Source organism: Bufo bufo, chromosome 4, assembly GCF_905171765.1.
Source record: "Bufo bufo chromosome 4, aBufBuf1.1, whole genome shotgun sequence".
NCBI classification, from domain to species: Eukaryota; Metazoa; Chordata; class Amphibia; order Anura; family Bufonidae; genus Bufo; species Bufo bufo.
The window spans coordinates 347,576,504-347,588,874 of NC_053392.1; the positions used below are offsets into that span (position 1 = coordinate 347,576,504).

A 12,371-nucleotide genomic window follows, 5' to 3' on the forward strand; every position below is an offset into this window, starting at 1 on the left:
CAGGTGCTAGCCGCAGAGATGAGTGGAGCTTGATTGCAACAAGAACAACGGTGATGCCCTTGTTGCACCAAAGGCCTAATTTGCGTATTACAACAAGTATCATAAATCAGGAACGGAGCCTTAGATCAGCAAAAGAAAAACTGCATTTTAACTGGGTGAATGGTAGCTATGTGTCTATGTAAACAGTTAGTTGGATAGTGAGGTTGCTGGTGACAGATTCCCTTTGGGGCCCCCGTAAACATAAGTGTATTGGCAGCTAAACTTGACATTTTAGGTGGCATTAGCCAACAGTCTAATGTGCATGGGAAGCTCCTGACTCTCCCCTAACAGATGATGTTGGGGGAGGGAAAGGATCTGGCAGAATTGTTCATCCAGTCCTTTTGTTGTTCTTGGCGATAAGCCCCTCTTTTCCCATAAAAGATATACACTCTGTGAACCAAGTATGGGGGAGTCAGGAGAGATAGCTGTTGGCCGACAGCTAATCAAGGTGTATAGGCACGATTAGGGCTTGATCCCACACAGTGGTAGCTGCATGTGACAGAAAACCACCACAAAATGTTGTAGTTTTTTTTTTTCAAATACACTGTTAATGGCCTCTCTTTTTTGCAGGCAAACCTCAGTTTTATTCACAAAACCGAGTGGTTATTAACAAGCAAACTTCTGAAATAAAAGCTATTAGGGAAGCTTTAACAAAACTGGTGTAATAGAGAACTAACAGTTGTCCAAATAAACCATCCAGATTCCACCTTTCATTATTCAAAGCTCTGTTGGAAAATGAAAAATGGAATCTGATTGGTTGCTATGAGCAATTAAACCAGTTTTGCTTTGCACCATTTTTTTTATAAATCTCCCCCCATTGTTCTAAAATAGGGGTCATCATAAAAAATATTTTGTTAAAATGTGTAACTGATCTGATCTAATCACCAAATCTCATCGGAGAGGAAGATCTTATAGATATAATGCCAAAAGACACACAAATCACATGTTGTAGGGGAAACATCCTTTCAGAAGTGCTTTTACTCTATAAAGGAATCTAAAGGAATTACCCAGAATACATTGCATGGATGTTCAGGTGGTCATACACATCAATAGACAGAAGTTTGTTGATGGTTTAACTATCATCTGGTGAATGATCATTTTGCAAATATGGCCATACACATTTTAGTCCATAATGGCTGTTCTAGTCGTTCGAGCTGGCCATACATATTCAATGAAACCTGGTAATAGACAAAAGATCTTTCTGGTGACAAGAAAGATCTTTTGTCCATGATTATTCTTTCAATAAAAAAAATTTCATCTGACTATTGGACAAAAATCTCCAATGTTAGTCCTGATCATTTGTTATTAAATTTCACCCGATGAATAGTTGTTATAATAATCGTTTTGGTTGAAAATCGTTTCTTTTCATCAACTGTGGACTGAAAAGAAAAAACTAATATGGCTAAAAATACATATTGTTGATGGCAATAGGATAGATATGTCCTACATTCACCTCTGAAAGATCAGATTGAATAATCTCACTGAAATGTTTCTTGACTCTTTCTATAATGTTCATCTATGTATATTTGCACTATATTCAATTCTTACATAAAAATGAACTGACACGTGAGATTTCACTAAAACAATGCTGTAAGTTCTTAAACTTTCCAGTTTATCTCAGTCTGCCTAACTGAAAATATACTATATAGTATCATGCTTCAGTTTCAGACAAAATGCTTAGCATGGCTACTTTACTGAAAATCTATATTGTTGTATCTTTATAGATGCTAGCAAAGCAACGTTTACTGCATCACCAAGCTCCTGCTTTCTGGCTAGCCGAAGCAAGTCTGTAGGACTTTCAAATGACCCTACAGTAAAAAATGAATGCCTTCAAGAGCAGACTTATTCAAATTTGTCACCCGACCAGCATGCTGGGCTTGTTCGTGGCTTGTACTCCTTCTCAAATGAAGATACTGAAACTATTCCACTAACAGGTAGCATGAAAAAATGTGACTACTAAGTGAACAGTTTATTATCTGATTGAGTAGATTTTTTTTTCTCTACCTAGTTAACAATGTAATGTCCTTAAGCACTAACCTAAATTTCCATGTAAAATTTACATTTTGTAGATCAGATGGAGATATCCCAAAGTACAGCACATCTTATGACTCCACCCATGTCACCGGCCATTCTCAACCGAGGAAGTGTTATAAACCAAGGACCAATGGTTTTGAGGCCCTCCAGTGTGGGTCCCGGAATAGCAAACCATGCTCAGGTTTCTTCATTTTCTGAGCCACTCTACCACAGTCTTTCTGAACCTAACCAGAACTATTTTGGAAGTGGGTCTAACTATCAGGCCATGTTCAGAACTCATGCTCAGTCTGGTAACTTTCAACATAGGCTGGATCAGACTAGATATCCACAGTTAAACGACCAACAAGTCACACGGGATTATTTTACCAGCAGTTGTGCACTGACTCCATTTAGCACCCGTCCACCATCAAACTATGGGTCATCAAATCCTCAGGAAATACAAAGCATGCAATTCTTTAATTCAAGTGGATTCAATTTCGTAAATGGTGCCACTTCTGGAAGCTGTCAGGGTGGAACATATTCTTCAAACACACCCAACGGTATTGTATATAATATTTATTAATGTTTTCTTAATCTTGGCACTGACAAAAGATATTTACACTTAAACCTTTAAAGGGTGTTTCCAGGAGTAGAATATTGACAGCCTGTCCCCAGGACAGGTCATCAATATCTAATCAGTGGAGGTCCAACTGCTGCAGATCAGCTGTTTGAAGGGACCACGATGTTCTGGTGAGCACTGTGACCTCTTCCTAGGGTAGTGATGTTACGTTTATCGGTCATATGACCTATGTGCAACTCCATCCCATTTAATTGAATGGACCTGAGCCGCAATAGCACGCACAACCACTATACAATGTATGGCTCTGTGCTTGGTATACTGAGAGGTGGCCACAACACTCTTCAGGGCCTCATTAAACAGCTGATTGTTGACAATGCTGGGTGTCAGACCCCACCCCATCAGATATCCTGAGGAAATATCAATATTCTTCTCCCAGAAATCCCTTTAAATGTCTTATCATTACAGACATAACCGTAAAGAACATATTTTTTTCAGAGTTGGTTACGTTTTAGGAATGTTCACTGCAAAGGAATTTTTAGCCGTATGGGGGAATTTTTGACAAGTGTCAGGTAGCAGTGCAGGTTTTGTGTTTATTATAGTAAGTGATATTAAAGAGGTTGTCTCAGTTCAGCAAATGGCATTTATCATGTAGAGAAAGTTACTACAAGGCACTTATTAATGTATTGTAATTGTCCATATTGCTTCCTTTGCTGGTTAAACTCATTTTTCCATCACATTATACACTGCTTGTTTCCATGGTTACAGACCACCCTGCAATCCAGCAGTGGCGGCCATGGTTGTGCAATATAGGAAAAAGCACAGATCTCTGGTGGTTGGGACTGCGGGAGGGCCCATAGTCCAGCACTTTTTTCTGTAGTGTGCAAGCACGGCCACCACTGATGGATTGCAGAGTGGTTGTAACCATGGAAACAAGTAGTGTATAGTATGATGGAAAAATTAATCTAGCCAGCAAAGGAGGCAAAATGGACAATCAAAGTACATTAGAAATTACCTTGTATTAACTTTCTCTACATGATAAATGCTATTAGCTGAAGTGAGACAACCTCTTTAAAGCTGATATACCCTCTTCCTTGTCTTGCTGTCCTCTGTACATAGACTGTTTAAATGCAACAAGAGACCTACTGTATGTAGCTATATGTTTACCTAATTTGTAGCAGAGAGATAGTCACACATATACATTCACCCACAACCATATAAAATATCAGATCTGTGAACCTATGAGCAATTCACTGGGCTGTTTCCATGACTTTCATAGACCTTCATGGAAAGTAACCTAGCAGTCTCTTCTTTGCTGCTAAAGGGGATGAGGGACATTGAATGTTATATTACTTTGAATGCATGCAGTATATTGCCCCAGCAGCAGTTTCTGCAGAGAAAATAGGATCTCAGACAGGTTATAGACAGGGCCGTCTTTAGAGTACAGTGATATAAATACTTCCAGTTCTGAAGACTCCAGCGGCTCAGGATCAGTGCTCTGGGCAGCTGGGCTCAGGCTGGAAGTGGGCACCGCTCACCCTAGCATTACAGTGCACCCCAGAGTATGCAGTATACCACCCTATAGTATACAGCACCCCACACTATGCAGTATAGCACCCCACACTATACAGTATACAACACCTCACAGTATACAGTAGAGCAGTATAGCACCCCACAATATACAGCACCTTACAGTATGCAGCACCCCAAACTATACACTATATAGCACCCCACACTATACAGCCCCCCACACTATACAGTACAGCAGTATAGCACTCCACAATATTCAGCACCCACAGTATACAGCACCTCACGGTATACAGCACCCAAAACTATACAGAATACCACACCTCACAGTATACAGTACCCTACAGTATACAGCACCCCAAAATATACAGCCCCCCACAGTATAAAGCACCCCACAATATACAGCACTACCATAGTATACAGTAGAGCAGTATAGCACCCCACTATACTGTAGCTTACAATATATTAGCATTACAGCCCCTGTCACCTCTTCCTGATGTAATCTTCTCAAGAAAAGCTCCACAATTATGGGAAACTTCTCCTGCAGCAACACTCCTGGTAGACAGGACCTGTGATGACCTCATAGCCATGTGACCAGTAATATTGCTAGGTTAATGGTCACATGGTGATGATGTCATCTAATGTCCTAGAAAATCACAGCTCTCACAGTACTCTGCCTGGAGTGCCGGCAGGCAGGCATGGCATGGCAGCACCCTCCTGTGTAGCTGATAGCCTGATACTCGGGGCAGTGGCCAGCAGGGCTCAAGAGGCAGCTGCCTTGGGCGCCCCAGGAGCAACTGGGCCCGGGGAAGCTGCCCCTTTTGCCCCTTGTTAAAGACGGCCCTGGTTATAGATACAGTAGGTAATCTTCATGAACATTATTTGTAAATGTAGTGTGCAACAAATGGATGTACTTCTTCATTGCAGTCACATTAGAAGTATAAATTATACACATACGTTTTACATCGGTCATCTATGATAACCCTGTAAGTCTGCAACTAATTTATGACACGGTGTACACTTACGCGCAACCTTCAGAAGTCCATGAACCTGAACTGAAATCTATGCCAGGCCCTGGCTGACATATATTTCAGAACACCAATAGAAGTACGGTATATATGGTTCAACATTAAACAACAAGCTAATCACACATCCATCATGATTATAGTATCAACTTTTTATTAAACATGTATTACAGACATGATTGGCATACACAAATAAATAAAAAATGGTTAAAAACACCAACACAGTCGTGGTGACCGTACGGCAGGATAAGCATAATAAAGTGCAAGTGCCAAATAGTATGGCTATGAAGAGTACAGATCAAATAACATGTGATAAAAAAAAAATATATAAATTTTATATATATATATATATATATATATATATATATATAAGCGATCCAGTATAATACAAAGTATATAGGCCAATATCTATATAATACAAACCAAATTATTGAGTCCCCGCCTTGTGTCCACCCCTTGAGAAAGCTGACGGCGAAATGTGCATCAGGGCGTGGTGGTGGTCAGACCTGAGGCGGGGACACAATAATCTGGTTGCTATTATATAGATGTTTGCCTATATACTTTGTATTATACTGGATCGCTAAACATATATATATATATATATATATTTATTTATTTATTTCTCTCACATGTTATTTGATCTGTACTCTTCATAGCCATACTATTTGGCTGTGTAATAATAATAATAATAATACTTGTTTATGAACTCTTGAATCTGACAAATGCCATCCGTTTGCGTCCGGAACTGCCTGCCGGAATCCTCTGCCGCAAGTGTGAAAGTACCCTTAACAGTGACTGTATTTCTAAGTTATAACCTCCCTTCTGATCCTCAGCTGTGTATAGTTAGGCCCGTGTAGCAAAGCTTAGGCAGTGGCACCTCACCTTGAAGGGATGATAAAAGCAAACACATTATTTTTCCAACCACTTCCCCCTGCATCACACTGGACTTATTAGTAAATATGTCTTCTTTTCGGGAGGGCGAACAATGCATGGCAGATGCAGTCTAAGTCTATGATTGGTGGAGCAGCAATTTTAGCACCACCAACCAGAGAGCTAGCTACATACACTCTGTCACACTGACCGAGGAGGGAGATGGAAACCGCGGCTGCAGTTCTCCCTTACCACCCACCTGTTGAAGCACACATACTGGATGCATGGATTCCTGGTGGAAGGGGGTGGGGATTGTATTGAACTTGATTACAGAAGGAGAAGGAGGTAGAGGGCATAGGGAGGACGGGGAGCTGAAAGCAGACAGACACTTAAGTTAATAAAAGACTCCCTCAGCATCAGGGGTATAATAGCAATTCATGGGACCTCGTAGCAAAATAAGATGGGGCCCCAACCACTTAGTTTAAGAAATTACAGCAGTATAAGTAGCAATAATTAAAGGTATGTATAAAAGCACCATATATCTGAAAACCTTCATTATAGCAAAAAGGCAGTACAGTATATTGTTTTTCCCACATAAAGGTATAGGGACAGATTTATCATTAGCTCAAGTCAGAATAATGGAGTGAAAAAGTTGAATTTTTTTTTGCAATCGCTAAAACTGCGCAAAAGTTTGCGACTTTTTTGGGCTCTGCGCTATGCTCGCCAGTTTTCTGAAAGTGGGCATGTTTTGTTATGTAAATTAATCTCTAGACAGATTTACTATTGCGACTATTTAAAAAGTTGCAAAAAAGTCGAAAAAAATTGCGCAATTTCACTCCAGTGAGGACCATGCTTATCTTATGCGACTTTTTATTGGAACATGCGACTTTTTTGTAAAGACGTGTGACTTTTGTAAAGCCGCTTACTGACGGATAAACTGCTACCGTCAAACCACATTTATTACAGTCTTAAAGGGCCAATCATAAATCTGACTTTAGCCATATGTGAAAGTGAAGTGAGTTGTCAGAGTAATGATAAATCTGGCCCATAATGTTTTTGCACCTGATAACCTGCCCCCCCCTCACCCCCCCCTGCCAAACCTCTCCTCCCTCCCATCTCTGGGCCCCATAGAAAGTACTATGGCAGCTATGGTTATCGCTACATCCATGATTAGCATGACTTAGTAGGTTGCCTTAAGATAAGCCCCATCACTAGTCTGGTGGTTGGGATGGGGAAATGGCAGCTAGCCCTGTTTTAATAACCCTCTAGACACTGACTCTCTAATGAGCACTTCTACTGGGGTGTACATACTTCCCCCTCCTAGAGTGGTCCCAGAGATCTAGTTTAATATCCTTTGGTACCTGTGACCAGTAATTTACCCTTAAGATTACCATTATAGTTTCCAACTGTCCATAATGCGGAAAGTCACAAAATCCGCAAAATCTGGATGTTTTTTTCCTGCTGTGTACAGTGGCTGGTATGAAAAGACATTGCAATTGTACGTTAATTTAGTGCCTGTGTCAATACATGACATGCACCGTGCAAACAAGGGTCCTCTTACGCAGCCTGAGCCAAATCATGGGGAGTCATACGGGGTTGATGACACAACACAACTTTGTGCACAATTTGAGCTGCCTTTTCAAGAAAATAATTCACATTAACTGGGGAATGAACAGAACACTTAACTGGTGAAAAATTTCACCACTACATAATCCGGTCCATCCTGCGAAGAGTGCTTCACCACATATAACTGCACCGCTGAATGGCAATTAGGCCCTAATATTTTTCTATTTTTACACAAAAATCTTTTCAACAGATTAGTGCAAGTATGAACGGCGAATATATTTTTATTTTACCAGTAATACACAGCAAACTGAGCTGTAAAATATCTCACTGCACCGCACAAGGGCAATTAGGCCCTAATTTTTTTATATTTTTACACAAAAGGCTTTTCAACAGATAAGTGCAACGATGAACGGCGAATATATTTGTATTTCATCACTAATACACGGCAAACTGGGCTGTAAAATATCTCACTGCACCGCAGAACGGCAATTAGGCCCTAATACACGGCAAACTGGGCTGTAAAATATCTCAATGCACCGCAGAACGGCAATTAGGCCGAAGTTTTTTAATATTTTTACACCAAAGGCTTTTCAACAGATAAGTGCAACGAAGAAAGGCGAATATATTTGTATTTCGCCAGTAATACACGGCAAACTGGGCTGTAAAATAACTCACTGCACTGCTGAACGACAATTAGGCCCTAATTTTTTTATATTTTTACACAAAAGGCTTTTCAACAGATAAGTGCAACGAAGAAAGGCGAATATATTTGTATTTCGCCAGTAATACACGGCAAACTGGGCTGTAAAATATCTCACTGCACCGCTGAATGGCAATCGGGCCCAAGTATTTTTCTATTTTTACACAAAAGGCTTTTCAACACATAAGTGCAACAATGAACAGCGAATATATTTGTATTTCGTTGGTAATACATGGCAAACTGGGCTGTAAAATATCTCACTGCACTGCTGAGCGGCAAATAAGCCCTAATTTTTTTCTATTTTTATACAAAAGGCTTTTCAACAGATAAGTGCAACGATGAAAGGCGAATATATTTGCATTTCGCCAGTAATACACAGCAAACTGGGCTGTAAAATATCTTACTGCACCGCTGCCCTCCCCCCTACAACTTTTTTTGGGGACCATCGCACACCACACCGCTGATCAACTTCGGACGGTTGATCAGCGATTTAGAATTTTTTTCATTTTGTTTTTTCAAATTTTTTGCCCTTTTTCTAATTTTTTTAATATTTTTTTTTGTCTGTTAGGTTTAGGGTAAGTTCGCGAACACCCGTGCCCCCACACACACCCACACCAAATAAAGTTTATCATGTACACACACACACACGCACACACACACTCCCCTATGGCCCGCCAGATGTTCTCGGCTGAGGAGGCATACGCCCAGCTTGCCTCCGACTCCGAGAGTCCTAGTGAGGACGAGGATGACCCCACTTTCCTTTTGTCATCCACGTCCTCCTCATCATCTAGCGATGATGATGAACCCCCAAGGCGGCGGAGATGCCGCCAGGCGGAGCAAGGGGACCGCCATGCTAGAGATCCTGTGGCCCACCCTAGTACGAGCAGCTCTGGGGCTCGTACTAGTTTTCCAGCCCACCAGATAAGTCCACCGGAGCCCCCTGCCGGTGAACTTGTCTGGTGTACCCCAGAGCGTTTTGAGCCCGTGATTACTGATTTTGTAGGCCAACCAGGAATCCAGATTTCCACAGTGGGCTTCACTGAATACGACTACTTTAGTCTTTTTTTTTTTCAGTGAGCACTTTATAAATCTCATGGTGGAGCAAACAAACCTGTACGCCCAACAGTTTGTTGCTCAACACCGGGGCTCCTTTTTGGCTAGGCCCAGTGGCTGGACTCCGGTCAGTGCAGCCGAGATGAGGACATTTTGGGGTCTCGTGCTGCACATGGGCCTAGTCAAGAAACCTAGTGTCAGGCATTACTGGAGTGGGGACGTCCTCTACCAGACCCCACTTTACAGTACGGCCATGACACATACCTGGTTTGATGCCATCCGGAAATGCCTGCATTATTCAGATAATGCAGCATGTCCCGCCTATGACCGCCTGTACAAAATCAAGCCGGTCATCGATCACTTTGGGGCCAAATTTGTACAGGCCTATGTACCTGGAAGGGAGGTTGTAGTTGATGAGTCTCTCATTGCTTTCAAGGGGAGACTCATTTTCCGCCAGTATATTCCCTCTAAGCAGGCAAGGTATGGCGTGAAGCTGTACAAACTTTGTGAGAGTACCTCAGGGTACACTTACAAGTTTCGTGTGTGCGAGGGGAAACTTGTGTTCAACCTTATGCACCCACTGCTAGATAAAGGTTACCACCTGTACGTGGATAACTTTTATACTAGTATCCCCTTGTTCCAGTCCCTCGCCTCCAGATCCACGTCCGCTTGTGGGACCGTGCGGAAAAATCAACACGGCCTCCCTACCCACCCCCTCCAGGTACCTATCCCCAGGGGTGAGACCCGTGCCCTTACCAGTGAAAACCTGCTGCTAGTCAGATATAAGGACAAGAGGGATGTCCTTGTACTGTCCACAATTTAAGGTAACGGCATCACCCCTGTCCCTGTGTGCGGCAACGGTTCTCAAGCCCGATTGTACCATCGACTACAATCGGTATTTGGGAGGAGTTGATCTCTCTGATCAAGTCCTCAAGCCATATAATGCCATGCGCAAAACCCGGGCATGGTACAAAAAAGTTGCGGTCTACTTGGTACAGGTTGCCTTGTACAACTCTTTTGTGCTGTCCCAGAGCACTGGCAACACAGGAACATTCCTTCAGTTCTATGAGGCAGTCCTCAAGGCCCTGATCTTTTCTGACCGGGAAAGAGCAGGCCGGAGTACCTCGGGAACTGGAGGCGCCCGTATTGTCACTGGCCAACACTTTCCAGGTGTGGTCCCCAAACTGGAAAGAAGGGATGGTCCCAAAAAAAGTGCAGAGTGTGTAACAGGAGCGGGATACGGAAGGACACCACCACTCAGTGTGACACGTGCCCTAATCATCCGGGCCTCTGCATTGACTGTTGCTTCAGGAAGTACCGCACTTCTATGGAGTACTAAATTCATATCCCAATTTAGCCACTGACAATCGGATAAAAAAACTATGGTTCTCAGACTTGAGACACTAAAAAAAAAAACAATATTATTTAGTAAAACTAAAATAAATAAAACAAGTAGACATATTAGGTATCGCCACGTCCGTAAGAATCTGCTCTATAAAAATACCCCATGGCCTAACCCCTCAGATGAACACGGTCAAAAAAATAAAATAAAAACGGTGCAAAAAAATATGTGTTTTTTGTCACCTTACATCACAAAAATTGTAATAGCAAGCGATCAAAAAGTCATATGCCCCCCAAAATAGTACCAATAAAACCATCTTTTCATCCCGCAAAAAATGAGCCCCTACCCAAGACAAACGGCTAAAAACAAAAAAAAATGACTCTTAGACTATGGAGATACTAAAATGTTTTTGTTTATAAAAAGATATAGTGTAAAGCATAAATAAATTTAAAAAAGTAGACATATTAGGTATCGCCACATCCGTAAGAATCTGCTCTATAAAAATACCCCATGACATAACCCCTCAGATGAACACGGTCAAAAAAATTAAATAAAAACAGCAATTTTTTGGCAAATTTTCCATTCAATCAGTTTTTTTCCAGTAACAAAGCAAGGGTTAACAGCCAAACAAAACTTAATATTTATTACCCTGAATATGCAGTTTACAGAAACACCCCATATGTGGTTGTAAAACTGCTGTATGACTGCTGTATGACCAAACGGCAGGGCGCAGAAGAAAAGGAACGCCGTATGGTTTCTGGAAGGCAGATTTTTATGGCACCATGTCCCATTTGAAGCCCCCCTGATGCACCCCTAAAGTAGAAACTCCATAAAAGTGACCCCATCTAAGAAACTACACCCCTCAAGGTATTTAAAATTGATTTTACAAACTTTATTAACCCTTTAGGTGTTCCTCAACAGTTTATGGAAAATGGAGATGAAATTTCAGAATTTCTATTTTTGGTAACCTTGCCTCACAAAAATGTAATATATATAAACCAAAAATCATATGTACCCTAAAAATAGTCCCAACAAAACTGCCACCTTATCCCGTAGTTTCCAAAATGGGGTCACTTATGGAGTTTCTACTCTAGGGGTGCATCAGGGGGGCTTCAAATGGGACATGGTGTAAATAAACCAGTCCAGCAAAATCTGCCTTCCAAAAGCCACACGGCGCACCTTTCCCTCTACGCCCTACCGTGTGCCCGTCCAGTAGTTTACGGCCACATATTCTGCAAACTACAGAATTGGGGCAATAAATATAGCATTTTGTTTGGCTGTTAACCCTTGGTTTGTTACTGGAAAAAATGGATTAAAATGGAAAATTTGTCAAAAAATTTAAATTCTGAAATTTCATCTCCATTTGCCAATAACTCTTGTGCAACACCTAAAGGGTTTACAAAGTTAGTAAAATCATTTTGAATACCTTGAGGGGTGTAGTTTCTTAGATGGGGTCACTTTTATGGAGTTTGTACTCTAGGGGTGCATCAGGGGGCTTCAAATGGAACATGGTGTAAATAAACCAGTCCAGCAAAATCTGCCTTCCAAAAACCACACGGCGCACCTTTCACTCTACGCCCTACTGTGTGCCCGTCCAGTAGTTTACGGCCACATATGGGGTGTTTCTGCAAACTAAAGAATCGGGGCAATAAATATAGC

At 41.5% G+C, this 12,371-nt stretch overlaps 1 protein-coding gene across 1 annotated transcript in view; it reads left to right on the forward strand.

The window, feature by feature from the left end:
• RFX6 (regulatory factor X6) overlaps nucleotides 1–12,371 on the forward strand; it is a 114,067-nt gene that overhangs the window by 77,287 nt on the left and 24,409 nt on the right. The window contains exons 16-17 of the mRNA XM_040428912.1: nucleotides 1,764–1,973; nucleotides 2,109–2,612. Of these exons, the coding sequence (XP_040284846.1) occupies nucleotides 1,764–1,973; nucleotides 2,109–2,612 (714 nt within the window). The remainder of the gene's footprint in view (nucleotides 1–1,763; nucleotides 1,974–2,108; nucleotides 2,613–12,371) is intronic.